The sequence below is a fragment of the Denticeps clupeoides genome, chromosome 8 (genome assembly GCF_900700375.1).
Source record: "Denticeps clupeoides chromosome 8, fDenClu1.1, whole genome shotgun sequence".
In the NCBI taxonomy this organism is placed as follows: domain Eukaryota; kingdom Metazoa; phylum Chordata; class Actinopteri; order Clupeiformes; family Denticipitidae; genus Denticeps; species Denticeps clupeoides.
The window spans coordinates 22,380,223-22,397,704 of NC_041714.1; the positions used below are offsets into that span (position 1 = coordinate 22,380,223).

The 17,482-nt window shown below is 47.2% G+C and overlaps 3 protein-coding genes, 1 non-coding gene and 1 pseudogene across 4 annotated transcripts; 1 reads left to right on the top strand and 4 right to left on the bottom strand.

The window, feature by feature from the left end:
* The first annotated feature begins 2,733 nt into the window (after positions 1-2,733).
* Positions 2,734-5,769, top strand: LOC114795951 (BRICHOS domain-containing protein 5-like). The gene is made up of 6 exons (XM_028989707.1): positions 2,734-2,848; positions 2,937-3,047; positions 3,187-3,327; positions 3,695-3,802; positions 4,502-4,655; positions 5,136-5,769. Exons 1-6 carry the CDS (start codon positions 2,759-2,761, stop codon positions 5,228-5,230), a joined length of 699 nt encoding a protein of 232 aa, XP_028845540.1. The 5' UTR covers positions 2,734-2,758; the 3' UTR covers positions 5,231-5,769.
* A 1,605-nt stretch (positions 5,770-7,374) lies between these two features.
* On the bottom strand, positions 7,375-10,349 carry LOC114795794 (target of rapamycin complex subunit lst8). Its single transcript, XM_028989436.1, has 8 exons — positions 10,117-10,349; positions 9,988-10,039; positions 9,575-9,737; positions 8,433-8,508; positions 8,212-8,364; positions 8,011-8,135; positions 7,781-7,944; positions 7,375-7,699 (listed from the first exon to the last, which is right to left on the bottom strand). Exons 1-8 carry the CDS (start codon positions 10,243-10,245, stop codon positions 7,581-7,583), a joined length of 981 nt encoding a protein of 326 aa, XP_028845269.1. The 5' UTR covers positions 10,246-10,349; the 3' UTR covers positions 7,375-7,580.
* Positions 10,350-11,336: 987 nt separating this feature from the next.
* On the bottom strand, positions 11,337-15,159 carry LOC114795734 (meiosis-specific with OB domain-containing protein-like). Its single transcript, XM_028989313.1, has 13 exons — positions 15,026-15,159; positions 14,840-14,922; positions 14,298-14,355; positions 14,076-14,207; positions 13,930-14,002; positions 13,615-13,810; positions 13,113-13,213; positions 12,975-13,027; positions 12,780-12,875; positions 12,316-12,414; positions 12,103-12,247; positions 11,847-12,033; positions 11,337-11,477 (listed from the first exon to the last, which is right to left on the bottom strand). Exons 2-13 carry the CDS (start codon positions 14,906-14,908, stop codon positions 11,337-11,339), a joined length of 1,350 nt encoding a protein of 449 aa, XP_028845146.1. The 5' UTR covers positions 14,909-14,922; positions 15,026-15,159.
* On the bottom strand, positions 12,662-12,771 carry LOC114796264 (U5 spliceosomal RNA). Its single transcript, XR_003750656.1, has one exon. It is a non-coding gene; the product is annotated as a U5 spliceosomal RNA (small nuclear RNA).
* A 395-nt stretch (positions 15,160-15,554) lies between the features above and the next one.
* On the bottom strand, positions 15,555-17,332 carry LOC114796040 (methionine-R-sulfoxide reductase B1-A-like; annotated as a pseudogene).
* Positions 17,333-17,482: the final 150 nt, after the last annotated feature.

The window sequence follows — 17,482 nt, forward strand, 5'->3', positions numbered from 1 at the left end:
GTAAATAAACCCACATGTGACCCGGCACATCTGTACGGTGAATATATTCAGTAGTTTACATGGTTCAATATGGATTATTTTTACTTCATGAACCGTGTTCGAGTAAATAAACCCACATGTGACCCGGCACATCTGTACGGTGAATAAATCCAGCAGTTTACATGGTTCAATATGGATTATTTTTTACTTCATGAACCGCGTTCATCGAGTAAATAAACCCACATGTGACCAGGCACATCTGTACGGTGAATAAATTCAGTAGTTTACATGGTTCAATATGAAGTAATTTTTACTTCCTGAACCGTGTTCGAGTAAATAAACCCACATGTGACCCGGCACATCTGTATGGTGAATATATTCAGTAGTTTATATGGTTCAATATGAAGTAATTTTTACTTAATGAACTGTGTTCGAGTAAATAAACCCACATGTGACCCGGCACATCTGTACGGTGAATAAATTCAGTGGTTTACATGGTTCAATATGGATTATTTTTTACTTCATGAACCGCGTTCATCGAGTAAATAAACCCACATGTGACCAGGCACATCTGTACGGTGAATAAATTCAGTAGTTTACATGGTTCAATATGGACTCATTTTTACTTCCTGAACCATGTTTATCGAGTAAATAAACCCACATGTGACCCGGCACATCTGTACGGTGAATATATTCAGTAGTTTACATGGTTCAATATGGATTATTTTTTACTTCATGAACCGTGTTCGAGTAAATAAACCCACATGTGACCCGGCACATCTGTACGGTGAATAAATCCAGCAGTTTACATGGTTCAATATGGATTATTTTTTACTTCCTGAACCGCGTTCATCAAGTAAATAAACCCACATGTGACCCGGCACATCTGTACGGTGAATAAATTCAGTGGTTTACATGGTTCAATATGAAGTAATTTTTACTTAATGAACTGTGTTCGAGTAAATAAACCCACATGTGTCCCGGCACATCTGTACGGTGAATAAATTCAGTAGTTTATATGGTTCAATATGGACTCATTTTTACTTCCTGAACCATGTTTATCGAGTAAATAAACCCACATGTGACCCGGCACATCTGTACGGTGAATATATTCAGTAGTTTACATGGTTCAATATGGATTATTTTTTACTTCATGAACCGTGTTCGAGTAAATAAACCCACATGTGACCCGGCACATCTGTACGGTGAATAAATCCAGCAGTTTACATGGTTCAATATGGATTATTTTTTACTTCATGAACCGCGTTCATCGAGTAAATAAACCCACATGTGACCAGGCACATCTGTACGGTGAATAAATTCAGTAGTTTACATGGTTCAATATGAAGTAATTTTTACTTCCTGAACCGTGTTCGAGTAAATAAACCCACATGTGACCCGGCACATCTGTATGGTGAATATATTCAGTAGTTTATATGGTTCAATATGAAGTAATTTTTACTTAATGAACTGTGTTCGAGTAAATAAACCCACATGTGACCCGGCACATCTGTACGGTGAATAAATTCAGTGGTTTACATGGTTCAATATGGATTATTTTTTACTTCATGAACCGCGTTCATCGAGTAAATAAACCCACATGTGACCAGGCACATCTGTACGGTGAATAAATTCAGTAGTTTACATGGTTCAATATGGACTCATTTTTACTTCCTGAACCATGTTTATCGAGTAAATAAACCCACATGTGACCCGGCACATCTGTACGGTGAATATATTCAGTAGTTTACATGGTTCAATATGGATTATTTTTTACTTCATGAACCGTGTTCGAGTAAATAAACCCACATGTGACCCGGCACATCTGTACGGTGAATAAATCCAGCAGTTTACATGGTTCAATATGGATTATTTTTTACTTCCTGAACCGCGTTCATCAAGTAAATAAACCCACATGTGACCCGGCACATCTGTACGGTGAATAAATTCAGTGGTTTACATGGTTCAATATGAAGTAATTTTTACTTAATGAACTGTGTTCGAGTAAATAAACCCACATGTGTCCCGGCACATCTGTACGGTGAATAAATTCAGTAGTTTATATGGTTCAATATGGACTCATTTTTACTTCCTGAACCATGTTTATCGAGTAAATAAACCCACATGTGACCCGGCACATCTGTACGGTGAATAAATCCAGCAGTTTACATGGTTCAATATGGATTATTTTTTACTTCATGAACCGTGTTCGAGTAAATAAACCCACATGTGACCCGGCACATCTGTACGGTGAATAAATCCAGCAGTTTACATGGTTCAATATGGATTATTTTTTACTTCATGAACCGTGTTCGAGTAAATAAACCCACATGTGACCCGGCACATCTGTACGGTGAATAATAAGCATGTTGTCTCCTCCTGCAGGAAGTGTCAGGTTGACTCCTGAACCATTTCTGTCCTGGATTATCCTCAGGTTGTCCCGGTATTAAATAAAGCCGTGGTGGTTTGTTCCCAATCAAAGCCTCCCTTGTTAATGTATGCGGCCGAGGGGTCGCCACGGGAACCTGTAAAGTCACCTTGGGCTGTCAGCGGCCGCGGGCGGGGTCTCCCGGACGCCCCGTGAGCGGCCACCGCCCGATGACAAACCTGTCTCCGGCGCCGGCTCTGCCTCAGCCTTTGTCCATTGTGTATCGGAGGGGTGGACGGCAGGGGGGTCACGTGTGTTCGGGAGTCGGGGGTGCAGCGCGGGAGGCGTGAGGGCGTCGGGTGGCTCGGGGGGGGACAGGTTCGGCTCAGTCCTGGCGATGAGCGCTGCCCGATGCTGGTAGGCTGGAGACACAGAGGAGGTAGCGTAATGGAGAGGTGCAGGAAGACCCCCGAGGTCGGTCTGGAGGCGCCCCGGTGCACGGTGAGGCAGATTTTTTGACTTTTCGGTAAGAGGGGACAGAGTCCTGGCGTTTTTGACGAATGTGGTGTGGTCCCCGTGTGGTGGCTAGGGCATGAGCCGGACTCGACGAGCCGTGTGGGGCTGTCTCGCCATAGCTCTGCTGCTTCTGGTAGCGTGTGCCGTGAGTCTGCCGCTGGGACTTCCTCGTGGCCGAGCAGAGGTAAGAGAACATCGGTTCCAGCGCCCCCAAATAGTCCAGAACGGCAGGACGTCATTTCATGGTGACATCTGCTCTTCTCCTGTATCTAAATGTCAGAACGTGTGTGAGTGTCTGGTTCCATGCGGTCTGTGCCTTGCAGGCGGTCACGGTCATTGTCCCTGACCAGAGCGGCCTTTTGGTCAATCAAACCGCGCGGGTGGACCGGCACAGCGATGTGGTGACCTTCTCCGTGACCTCCCAGGCCAACCACACCTCCACGGTGCTTTTTGACACGAAGCACGTAAGATCCTGCCTCAGAATCACAGTCTAGTAGAACTAGTAGTGAATCAGATCGATTCTTGATCCTTATACAACATCAGTTATAATCTGGAACGTTACCGGGGAAACGAAGTGATTTCAACTTCCTAGCATCCTTATGATGTTTTGAAATATAAAAAAATCGAGTTTAAGTTTAATAACCATGTAATAACATTGTTTATGAACTAACCAGATTTCTAAAGCTAGTTGGGTCTAATACGAGGGGGAAGGAGCCTTCCCATTGGTTAATAAATCGTAACCTAGTCCAGTTAATTCGTTTTGGGGGCTGGCAGTGTGCATGATTTCGTCCCGTAACGCCACGCCGTGTGAAGAAACGCTTTTATTCACAGGGCCTCGTCTGCTACAAGCCCGGCAGCCAGAACACCTGCCTCCTGCGCAAGATGGAGGCCTCCGATTACGCCAACGTGGATGCTGTCCTGAACGGGTCCGGCCCGCAGGTCAGTGGCAGCCCCGGTCCGAAGGTGTCCGGCGAGGGACGATGCGCGCGGGTGGGGACAGCGGCACCCTGGCGGCTGGGACGTGGGTGGAGGGGTTAGCGGGACAGGGTGGTGACGCCGGTCCCAGTCTGAATTCCTCAGCGCACCTGAGGACCCCTCCCGGCGGGCTTCCTGGGTCCAGTTACAGGACGGGACCGGAGGCAGGACAATAGCCACTCTGTTGCCTTTTTTAAAGTCACTGCCCAGAGACGAAAGCGAGCTCTTCCGTTGGAGGAGCCGGGTCTCTGGTGGCTCGCCGTCTGTATGTTAAGGCGCGGCGTTTCGCCACGAACGGCGCGTCTTCGCGAGCCGCGTGAAACGGGAGAAACTGTCACCTGTCACCGGGCTCTTGACCCGAGGCTGAAATCGAGCGGTGGGACTCGTCTCTGACGGCCCGGGTCATTCAATCTCACCTGCGCGGCCCAGGCCCCCATCCAACACCAGAACCATTGAAGCCGAGGCACAATGGCCACTTGATGAAGGAGAGGGCTTCGTTTCCCGGCCCAGCCAAGCGTTGCGCCACGCCAATGCGTCTCAATCCGATCCGCCCGCCCGCCCGCCGCAGAAATGGCGTAGCCACAAACGCCTTTTGTGCTGCGGGGACGCCGCTTGGCGCTGTGAAGACGGCGGGTTTGTGACGGAGCGTCTCTTCCCCTGCAGGGCGGCCAGTTCTGGCTCGCGGCGAACGCGACGCAGAAGCACACCGAGTTCCTCAGGGTGCTGTCGGGCAGCCGCGTGGACGCCTCCACGCTACAGGTCCCCGTCCAGGAGCTCTGCCAGGGGGACTCCGTCTACTGGACCAGGAGGGCGGACGGTGAGGCTTCCCATTATTCCCGTTTTCCGGAACCTTCCCCGCATCAGACTACACTCTGAAGTGTTTATAATGTCCAATAACTGATCATGGTATTAATATTACATATCAATATGCAACCCTACAACCGACACATGGGATGAGGGGTGTTAGTGGCCTAGTGGGGTAACACACTCGTCTATGAACCAGAAGACCCAGGTTCAAACCCCACTTACTACCATCGTGTCCCTGAACAGGACACTTATCCCTGAGTGTCTCCAGGGGGGGGGACTGTCCCTGTAACTACTGACTGTAAGTCGCTCTGGATAAGGGCGTCTGGTAAATGCTGTAAAATGTAAATGTAAATACAATCTAAATTTGGGGGGATTGTGGAACGTGTATAAACTGTATTACTAACGTAATTCGATCTGTCGGGCGCGCGAGTTGTGTGAATATGTACAAGGGACGCCGGGACACATCGTCAAGTCTGTTGTCTCTCTACAGGCCCCGCCCAACAGCGTCTCATTTACTTCTGCATAGACATCTGCTTCCCCAGCAACATCTGCGTCTCGGTGTGTTTCTACTACCTGCCCGAGTGATGAGCACACACACGAAAACAGACTGGAAATGAACACACACACACACACACACACACACATTCCCATGATTCATCAGCGGACTCCGCCCGGCTTCCTCATTTCCTGTAACCTGAAGCTAGAGATTAACTGAGTGTTTCTGTTGTTGGGTTTTCCCAGACTTTCCAATAAAGAACCATGATATCATCTCCACAACTCTTTAGTGTTCACGGCCACATCTGAGTGTTGAACCCCATTATCAATAAAAGCGATCGTTTGGGTGATTCATTTGAAACAGGAAGACATTTTTCAGTCCGCCTTTCTTTAATCTGATTCAAGATTCAAATTGGAAAATGGATCACTGACAGTCACAAAAATGAAAAGCCTCACATTATAATTCTTTTAAATACAGAAACAGCCTCTGAGTAAACACTACAATAAACACACGTCGGCCACATATCGGAGGTGTTTAACAATGACGACGCCATGTCCTACAAGGGAGGACAGAATAACCCTCGTGTTGTCCTGATCTGATGAAGGGATCAGGGTTGTTCGATACTGGTCTTCATGATTAAAAATTGAATTTGATTGAGTTATTGGTGTTTTATTGAACTGAATAATGTCTGTTGTCCTGCCATCAGATCTTTCCTCAGAGGTGTGAAATGCAAAATTGTACATTTTAATCTGAGAGACATGCAGCACAAGGCCGAAACTGCACTGGACAGGAGGCTTGTGGGATCATTCCTCACCATGTTGTGGAAAAGAGAAGAATCAAGTGACATGAACATAACGTTGATGTGACGGATCCAACGTACAGAGCGTGTGGTACTTATCTTTGAAAAAAGGTCATCGCATTTGATAACCATGACAGGGTAGCTTGGGCCTGTCAGAACAACAGACCATTTACTATCGTGTTGGGAATACGTTTTTGGCTCTCTGAGGGTAACCGTTGAAGCCAAAGGCCTCGCTAAGACCATCTGACATATGGGACAAGTTGGTGCTGGCAACTGGGGTATGGAAAACCCAGAAAACTGGGAAAAAGGCAAAAAACATGTTTTACATTTGTGGCTGCCACGCTAAGACCTCTCTACACAAAATGACATATTTGTCGCTTCGTTGGGGACCACGGGACGCCCACAATTTGGGACCAAACTTTTTAAAAAGTGTGAAAAAAAAAAAAAACAGGTTTGTTAAAATTTGCGATGACGCAGTTGAGCTTACAACACACGCGACTTTTATGTCAAGTCGTGCGGCTTTTCGTTAGCATGCTAACATGCTAATTTTTGACCATGTGCCAAACATCGTTTAAAGTCATGTGACCGCCTAGTCCATCGGCTACTGTGGTTATACTGAGCTCTTACAGCCGACACCAGCTCTGGAGGCCACGCCCAATGATGCAACCAATGCCCGGACAGGCCCGTCAAAATTTCTTTTGGAATTTTGGTTTCTAGGTCATATTTATTATACGCAATATTTATATTATTATTATTATTTATATATATATATATATATATATATATATATATATATATATATATATATATATATCTCTCTCTCTCTCTCTCTCTCTCTCTCTCTCTCTCTCAAGTGTGTGAGGGAAAATAAACCTACATTTCTGCACACAACTCATCCTGAGATCAGGCCAGACTGGAATCAGAGGGAAATCACATCAAGCGGCGCATGATCGGCCTTCCACTACGTCGCTGTTGCTCTGATGATAATTGAATTTGCATTTCGATTTTTCCCCCTGATGGGATCCGGCGGCTGCACTTCTGGAAAGTTCTGGAAAGTGAGTGTGTGTGGGTGACTAGGCAGATTATTCCCTGCACGCCAGCCACTGCCGCAAGGACGTCCAGCACTGGTGCAAATCCTGCCCTCGCCAGTCACCTCAAAACATGCAACACGCATGTCTGCAAAGATCGCGTCGTTGCATTGCATGCACATTCAGCTCAGCTTTATCTGAAAAAGTACAATGGCTTGAAGATGAATCTTTATATAGACAGTGGTTTAAAACCAGCATCCTAACTCAACCTCGACATTTACCAGTCTGTCAGAATAACTGATGGTTTTTACTCAAAATTGAGCAAAATGTGAAAACTTACTGGCCTTAAATTTCAAATGGAATAAAGAAATGGCGTAAATGTGTTTGAATAAAGTTGTAACACAGGTTTATGTGAAGCATCCACTTTATATTATTAAAATGAGTCCGGTTGAAATGTTAGGAACATTTTGTGGGGCTGCTGCAGTCCACCACGACCCGGTCTCTGTCTGAGGAACACGCGCTTGATAAGAAAAGACAAAGGAACTCTGATCTGAAGAAAAAAAAAAAGAGCGTAGAGGCCGCGGCTGGATTCAGGCCGGATCACGTGGCGTTTCAGCCCAACACGCTGTCGTTGAAGGCCAGACACACCACAGCCTTCTGGTGGCCGCTGTACTCCCTCTTGATCTCCCCGGTCTCCACACACCAGAGCCGCGCCAAGTTGTCTGAAGAGGCTGAGATGAGGAATCGGGTGGTCAGAGGAATCGGGGGCTTTAAGGAATGCGACTGGTTGGCCGGGTCACGTGGTCTCCTACCGGTGACGATGTACTGCGAGTCTCCGGAGAAGGCGCAGTCCCACATCCACCCGCGGGACGTCTCCCCCGGGTTGTTGCTCTTGATGCTGAGCTCGGTCATCAGGGAGAAGTTCGACGTCCTCCAAATCTTGCAGGTCTGATCGGCAGAGCAGGTGGCCAGCAGGCTGCGGACAACCATGATCAGACGGGACCACGCGGGACCAGGCGTGCGGGGGCGTGCGGTCACTTACGTGGAGTCGGGGCTGAACCTGCAGCGCAGCGAGTAGCGCTTGTGAGCCGGGATTTTGGTTTTAGGGATGAGCTGCGTCACCTCGTCGCCCATCCCTCCAGCGAGGTTCCACACGTAGCAATTACCCTGAGGAGGACATCACCGGGACATATCACCGGGACATCCCGCCCGGACGTTCACGCAGCAAGGCGTGAGGACTCACCGAACTGTTGACCGCAGCCATGTAGCTGGCGTCGGGGTCAATGTGCACAGAGTTGACCGACACCTCCGGCTCCGGGATCAGCTGCTCGTTGTGGTCCGTCTTCAGGTCCCAGATGTGGATCACGCCGCTCTGGTCCCCGACAATCAGCTCAGCCTGAAACACGACGCGGCACGTTTCAACGTGAAGAAGCCCCCGTAATTCCCCGTAATGAAGACCCCCACCTGGTTGGGATGTAGACAGACGCAGTTAATGGGAGCGTTTACTTGGAAGATCCGCTGGCACTGCAGGTTCCGGGACCTGCGGGGGTTTTACACAAAAGATGAAATGAGGAGCTGGTTTGAAAATGAAGCAAATAAACTGCAATATTGACTTTAAGCAAGAGAAGACAAAAAAATTATAAAATTACAATGCACACAATAAAAAAAAAAGATGTCACTGAGTAAATCAGTTCTGTAAGAGTTACATACAAAGATCGGGCAACGTTGCAGTAGAGTATTACAGGAAAAATGGCAATTTAGTCATATTCGAAGAACAATAATGTTAATAAACCCACCAACCTTTCCACATAATAATAACCCCGTCCTCATGCCAGATTGATTAATGAAAAAGAACAAGACGACAATATCGTTTCTGGAACTTTACTGGGTGATACTAATAGTCGGATTCTGAGACTCCAGGAATAGTCCAGGCCCCCACACTAATGGAGTAGCGTGTCTTTTCGAGGTTTGGACAGGACAGCGCGGGTGGGAGGAGCAGCACCCTTCCATCTGAGTAAGGCTGCACGTGTCCGGTATTTTACCGGGGGTCAGACACGCACCGTCACTGATACGCTGTTTGAGGACTGAGGAGAGGGTTTGAAATATCTCCCTCCGATATTTCTCAAGGCCAGGACACGACCAGCACATATGGACATGCGCGGCATCCTCACTTCCACATTTATCACAGCAGGGATCTACATTTGGGTAAATATGCGATAGTTTGACTTTGGACATATGACCTCTGTGCACAACTTAAAAAAAAAAGCACACAGTTCAACTGTATGCTTTTAAAATAGGGTGGTAGTAGCCTAGTGGGTAACACACTCGCCTATGAACCAGAAGGCCCGGGTTCGAATCCCGCTTACTACCATTGTGTCCCTGAGCAAGACACTTAACCCTGAGTGTCTCCAGGGGGGGACTGTCCCTGTAATTACTGATTGTAAGTCGCTCTGGATAAGGGCGTCTGATAAATGCTGTAAATGTAAAATGAAGCCAAATAGAAGAGCTTCTAAATGTTGTATTAAGCCTTCTGCTGGCTATTCTATAAAAGCAGGAGTGGCCACATCACCAGTGTCGTTCCACGTTACATACGTTCATATACAGACCTCAGGTCCCATATGCGCGCCATGCAGTCCTCCCCACCCGTGTACATCCAGCGGCCGTCCTCGTGGAAGCCCACCGAGGTGATGTTCTTGCTGACGCCGTCGTAGTTGATCACGGGGTTGGGGTTGTTGGAGTTCAGGTCGTACATGCGGATGTGCTGATAACCTGCAACGAGGCGTGAGAGTGTCATTGTGAGACGCTGCAGCACAGCACGCGGTGACACGGTGAAACGTGTCCTCTGCATTTAACCATCACCCTTGGTGAGCAGTGGGCACCATGACAGGCGCCCGGGGAGCAGTGTGTGGGGACGGGACCTTCATCAAGGGGACCTCGGTGTCAACCTTCTGATTACAGGGCCACCACTGGCCCGATTATTAATTATTTAGTAGAACGTGACGGAATGTAAGGGTCTCACCGGCGGCTGCGATCATGCTGCGGTCGGGGGTGACTTCCAGGGAGTTGACCTGCTGAGTACCGGGGTTAAGGAGCCCAACACCCCCTTACACGGCCCCCTTACACGGCCCTTTACACCGGTGAAGGATACGGAGTCCTGGTGCTGCACCGTCCTGGTGCAGATGCCGCTGTGCGCCTGCCAGAAGCGGACGGTGTGGTCGTACCCCGCGGTGGCCAGGATCACGGGGTCACTGCCCACCGTGCCCTGGTTCACGTTCATGGCCGCGGCGCCGGGCTCCCGGTTACAACCGCCACGCAGCAGCCCTACTTCATCTACCGGGGACCAAACACCCGACGAAGCGCTCCCGGTGTCCCGTTCCCCGCGGAAACAAGGGCGGCAGACAGACGTTCCGGATCCTCGAGGCGCTTTAGCGACCTCTGGTGGAACGGAGAGGCATCACGTAAAACTTTACTTTAATTTAATGTTAATACTATCAGCCTTTAATTTTTTTTATTGACATTTTACTTTTCTTAACTCTTACTTTTAATTTGCTGACGCTTTTATCCAAAGCGACTTACGAGGAGACACCAGCAATTCTCATTCGGTTTCTATAGATTTGGAGGTACAAAACTAAGAGCCCTGATAAGGAATAGAACATGCTGGGAAGTGCTACACTAATATATATATTTTTGTGAGTGTTTGTGCATGTGTGTGTGTGACTCGTCTGAAACACTTTTAAAACAAGTGAGTTTTCAAATGCTTCTTAAAGGTGGTGGTAGTCTCGGCTAGTCGAATGGAGCAGGACAAGTTGTCCCACCAGCCAGGGACAATAAAGCAGAACAGAGTCGATTGGGAACGGAGACCCCGTGAAGAGGGAATTTTTAGTCTCTAGTAATTTTAGTCTTTAGTAATAATTCTTAAATGCCTTTCAGGAATGCTGTAAGATCATACAGCATTATTAAGAGACTTGAATTATCTTATTTGAATGAATCTGTCTGTAATATCCTGTATCTGTAATTTCCTTTATGTGGTGGCCTAGCAGTTAAAGAGTCGAATCCCAAACCTTCAAGGTGCCACTGAGGTCCCCTTGATGAAGGTCCCGTCCCCACACACTGCTCCCCGGGCCCCTGTCCTGGTGCCCACTGCTCACCAAGGGTGATGGTTAAATACAGAGGACACATTTCACTGTGTCGCCGTGTGCTGTGCTCACTTTCACGTCCTCTCAGATTTTAAAATGCCAATAAAAAACTGAAAGGCTGATAGTATTAACAGTAAACGTTTTAATAAATATCACATGGAAAACATGACTAATCAAGAACTGTGCGTGTTTGAAATGGATCAGAACGGAGCGCGGCGCAGCACACGTCAGCCTATTTCAGAGGAGGAGGCTGGAGGTCTGCGGCGTGAGCACCCACAGACAGGAAGCTCTGCTTCACCTCCACGGGATCAGCAGGTGAGCAAGACAGGATCGTGCAGCGCAGTCCCCGCCGGGCCCCAACAGCTGGAAGGACCTGCAGTGAAGTATGCACACGTCAGCCCGGTAGAAACGACTCACAATCCAGCACAGTCAAAGGGCGCGTCGAACCTTGACGTAAATTTTACACCGCTCAAGAAGGAACCTCCATTTCATCTCCGTCCTCTTCCTTTCAGAGAGCTGCACGAACACATCCGTCTGCAATCGCACCGGAGTAAAGTGATATACATTTACATTTACAGCATTTACCAGACGCCCTTATCCAGAGCGACTTACAGTCAGTAGTGACAGGGACAGCCCCCCCCCCTGGAGACACTCAGGGTTAAGTGTCCTGCTCAGGGACACGATGGTAGTAAGTGGGATTTGAATATACGCAGTGATGAAAGACAGTAGCCCAGGTCCTTACTGTACATCCCAGCGTCTTCTCCGCCATGCGGCCAGCGAGGCTGCAGGACTGCAGAGTTCCAGTGTGGTCGCTGATGTCCACCGGTATTTCGAAGCCCGTCACAGCCTCTAGCCGCTGTTCCCGCCCCGGGCAGGTAACGTTGGGACAGAGTCCGACGTCCTCGGTCACCACGAAGCGGCACCTGGCGCTGAGAAAAGGTCTGAAGAAGCCACCGAGCGGTGCGCAGCGTCCACAGTGACACGTCCTCTACACTCACCAGCGGCTTCTGATCACCCGGGAGACGGCCGAGTCCAGCGCCATGGCCGAGATAAAGACGTACGAGACCGCGCAGAACGCGTTGTGGCTCTCCTGGGCCCTCAGCCTCATCTGGCTCACAGTCAGCACCTCACTGATGGAGTCAACTGATAAAAAAGACAGATCTGGAGACAGGTCCAACACCTGCACTGAGAAATGAGGCCGTCCTGCTCACGTTGAACACTATTTCCCGCCTGCCTGTCCGGCTCGTCCAGTCCCCCCGATTCCGCGAACTCTCTGGCGAAGCTGTACAGCATGTTGGCCTCCTGTGTGTCTTTACAGCATGATCTCAAGTTAAAGTGATTGTCACTTGTGATACACAGCAGCACAGCACACGGTGCACACGGTGAAATTTGTCCTCTGCATTTAACCCATCACCCTGAGTGAGCAGTGGGCACCATGACAGGCGCCCGGGGAGCAGTGTGTGGGGACGGTGCTTTGCTCAGTGGCACCTCAGTGGCACCTTGGCAGATCTGGATTCGAACCGGCAACCTTGTGATTACGGGGCCGCTTCCTTAACCGCTAGGCCACCACTGCCCCAAAAATATTGTGAGCTTGTTGACGCCCCTCTCCACGGAAATCTTTAGTAAAAGGCGAAAGATTTGTACGTGATGAAGAGAAGCCCAAGCGACATCTCACCAGGGTTGATGGTAATTATGGTCTTAGCCGTGACTGTGGCTATCATGGCACCGTGAAAGTTGTCAAACGTTATGCGAACGTCAGCAATGAACAGGACTGAAACGAGAGAAGCGCTGAATTAAATCATTCACACTCGTTTTAATCCGACAAAAGAGCGTCACATAATTACACGAATAAAATATGCGCTGCTCATACCCGTCTCTCCTGGGACCAACGTCTGTAGAAGCTGGATGGATTCTATGTCCCAGCTGAATAAGAAATCAGTTAGAAGTGAACAAACACAAATTAACCTGCATATCTCATAAAACATGTAAAGACAGACCACAGACACACCAAATCAGAGAAAAGGAATTCACGGTTTCATCAAAGAGCTTCAGTTCCAAGCGCTGTCCCCTGCGGTCGTTCGCTGTGGTGAAGGGTCTGGTCTCGCCAATCTGAGATCCACGCACAACACACACCATCACTACACAAAAATCTAATCATGCAAACAGGGGCAGTGGTGGCCTAGCGGTTAAGGCCCCGTAATCAGAAGGTTGCCGGTTCGAATCCCGATCCGCTAAGGTGCCACTGAGGTGCCACTGAGCAAAGCACCGTCCCCACACACTGCTCCCCGGGCGCCTGTCATGGCTGCCCACTGCTCACTCAGGGTGATGGGTTAAATGCAGAGGACAAATTTCACTGTGTGCACTGTGTGCTGTGCTGCTGTGTATCACATGTGACAATCACTTCACTTTTTTTTTTTATTTTTTATTTTTTTTTATTATAGATTCCACTGTTTGGATGTCGTTTTCATTCTATAGTTTTTTTTTCACTGAATGACGCAGCCATTTCTTACTGATTTGACAGCGGCCAGAATGTTGAGCACGCTTCCTTCCAGGCTGTGTCCATTTGCAACAATGTCCCCCAGCGAGTAGAAGTCCCCGGGATCCTTCACGGGGACGTGGAAAAGAGGAAAAAGTCTGGCCTCCACCTCCACGTTTGAACACAGCCTGATTGCTGAGTGGCTCTGTGTCACTAACAGCCTGCAGAAGCTGGGGAGAAATCAGTAGCCCTCATTATAAATATATTGGAACTATATGACACTGTACGAATGCAAGAAATGTTCATTCAGTCGTATGAAGAAACCTATTTTTCAAATGGCATTCATTACCTTGGAGTTGATGGACAAAATCGATCCTCCTTTTCTGGATCTTTAGCCGCAACAAGAGGATTTTCTAAGATAACTACAAAAAATGCTGATACTTAAACTCATCTGAAATACGTTGTCAGTCTCCCACAATAAAACCGCGGACTCACCACAGTCCCCTATTCTGAACCTGCTGGACAGTCCCCTGATGTACTGCTCGGTACCCCAGGAGGACACGTTGATGAAATGTTCAGGTGAGTCCTTGATGGTGAAGCTAAAGGTAAACCTCTCTGAGCCAAAATCTGAAATTCACACACTGGTGAGCAAACAAAGGCTACAGAAAAATAATTAATTCAATAAACAGTCTTAAGTTATGTTATATAATGAGTTACTTCTTCTGTCCGGAAAACCTTTGACATCGGTTTTTCCAATGATCACTCCCACTACAGTCTGTAAGTGGAAAAAAAAACGATTCAACTTGTGGAGCCAAATAAACATGAAACTGTCCAATCTTTCTTAACATATGACTGAGCTGATAATAAATAAACCAGCAACAGGGAAATTAGTAACCGAGTCCAAAAAAAAAAAAACATCCGGACTCTCCATTCGACTCTTTCAAAAGAGCCGAGTCAGAGAGCCGAGTCGAGAAAAATATCATCCGGACTCGCCATTCGACTCTTCAAAAGAGCCGAGTCAGAGAGCCGAGTCGAGAAAAATATCATCCGGACTCGCCATTCGACTCTTTCAAAAGAGCAAACAACCCGTAATCAACATTTCTGCTGTTCTTAGTATATTAAACATTAGTAGCAGACATTAAATATGCGTATAACCAAACGGAGCCGACTGTAGATTGAAACAAATTGAATGGTGTGGTTGTTTAAATATATTTACTCTCTCCGTCAGCGCAGTTTGCCAAATGTACCTGTCCACTTACCGGGTGTTGGGTGTTCGGATTTAAATCTGAAATTGGGACAAAGGTTCTAGTTGTCGGGTTGTAGGTCATCTCAAGGCTGTAATCTGAGTTTTAGCAGAAACACCAGCTCAGCGTTAGCATTTCGGCTAAGTGAAATGCGATTAGTCATAAAAATTTACATTACATAAAATGTCACATTTCACACACATTACGGAACAGCGACCGAGGCCAGGTGGTTAACACACGAAAGCAGTGAACCTTCTCAGAGATGCGAAGCGGCACAGAAATGGTTTATAGTGATATTAAAGTGAGAAAAGCGCGGTTTCTGACGAGAACCTCCGTCTATACGGGAAAGCGCGCGACACGGCGGCGCGTGCGGCTTCACAACAACAACATTATTTATTCCTTATAAAATGTTATTTTATTCCTTATAAAAGCCCCAAAACACGCACAGAACGTGTCGATGGGCTTTAAACTGGTTTTACTGCAACAACAACGCCCGCTCTTAATCTTGTAAAAAGTCGATAGAAAACAAAAGAGGAATTTTTGAACGCTCATGTTTCGTGACAGGCCCATAACATCCTCTAATTTAAAAGATGAATTTTATCATGAACCAACGTATGTTTTGTACTGTAAACGCGTCGCAATAAGCCTGTTTCTCTTATAGTCCAAGACTGGGTTTAATGTTGCAGCAACAAAATTGTTAGAACTTGAACACCACTCACAGGGCACTAGGTCAATCTCTATACACGTTTATTAAAATACGTTAGTCAGTATGATAAAATACATATAATTTGAGTTCTATACACTAGATACATACATTAGAACAGCTAATGTAAACCTTCCTACAAAAAAAAAAAAACACCAGCATACAATTTTACTTCATAAATTCATTTACAGCAGTTTGATTCCATCTTTAATAAAATAACTTTATTACAGAGTCTGAAAGGTGATGCACAGACATTAAAAAACTTTAATATACAATATATTATAATATGTATACTGAAATAGCAACGGATGCTTGAAATAGTTCTTAATAGCCAAACATCTGCATATAATAGTTCTTACCCATGTGTTACAATTTATGAACATTTGCAAAATTTTCAAGTGCAGTATAAGTGTAAGGGATGTTGCTGGCTCTGTTAAACCTGCTCCATCAATCCATACAATCTATACTAGTGCTCATTTGCTTGCAGCTTCCATGATGCAAGCATGAAAACATGACTACTTCTCACTGTCTTGTATTTTGTAAAAGTTACTTTCTTCTTGCCAATTTGTGAAAATGTCATTTGAATTTGTTTATTCATGCAAGCATGAAGACCACAAAATTCAAATTAGCAACAAAGCACCTTCCTTATTCGGGATGACCACAAATTATCAGTGAACAGGAAGTCCTGCTCAGCCTTTCTCCTGTCCACATCATGATCTGATCATCCCATCCAAAGATACGTCAACTTTGGCCTCCAACCTCGCTCTACTGTCCATCAACCTTATCTGAAAAAGACAAGGACAAAAGGAAGGGACTCATGAAGCACCTTCTGGATTAGGACTTGAAAATAGTGTAGTGGACCGTGGTCGTGTACCTTTAGGAATGAACTTGAGCGAGTGGCTGAATATTCAAAAGCGAGACAAGCCTTCTTCTGGCCCGTCATTCACAAACTCATGCCCCAGTCCATTCCCACACTTCCCACATAAAACCTGAAGACATAAGCATCAGCAAATCGTTACACGTCTGGCATTTAGCAGATGACTCTGTGAGCGCGGGGGACGGTCTCTAACCTTGTAGGCCGTGAGCGTCTCCATGTGCTTGGTCACGCTGTCTTCGCGGACTGTCTCGGTGAAGGCAGGCCAGGGGGAGGAATGGGCGTACTTGGACCTGCTGGAGAACAGCGGGTGTCCACACTGGGAGCAGACATACAGACCTGCAGAGGAAACCACACCCCATCAAAGCACCTCTCTCCGCGGTTAATGTGGGTCAAGACATTTACAGCATTTATCAGAGGCCCTTATCCAGAGCGAGTTACAGGGACAGTCCCCCTGGAGCAACTCAGGGTTAAGCGTCTTGCTCAGGGACACAATGGTAGTAAGTGGGATTTGAACCTGGGTCTTCTGGTTCATAGGCGAGTGTCTAACCCACTAGGCCACTACCACCCTATAAGACACTCTTAGGTTGGTACAAGTTGTAATAATCGCTCAAGCGGACATAAATCATCGCAAGTACATTTTGTTATTACAGATGCACAGTAATAAGGAATAAAAAAAGATGTGCATGGTATATGTTAAGTATAAATGCTCGGGCCGGGCTTGGATAACTGACTTCGCGAGTTCGGGTCTGCCGCCATTCGTCCTTTCCGGGTCTCTACTGACCAACAAGAAAACGAAACTTGCCCGTTTTAAAGTGGTCCTTGTACGCCTCCTTTCCGAGAAAAGAGCAAAAAGACATCCTGCATGAAGAAGTACGCAGCACCGGTGTGCGCCAGTAGACCCGGGGACGGATGAAAGACGGCGACTTCCGGTCACGTGGCCGCCACGAAAGGTCTTCATAGCCCCGCCCCCAAATTACGACTTACTTAATATTTATTATCATAAATAATAAACTGTTTAGAGGAACAATAAACAAGTTGTGGGAAAGTTATAATTCTGAGAAATCCAACACGGAATCCA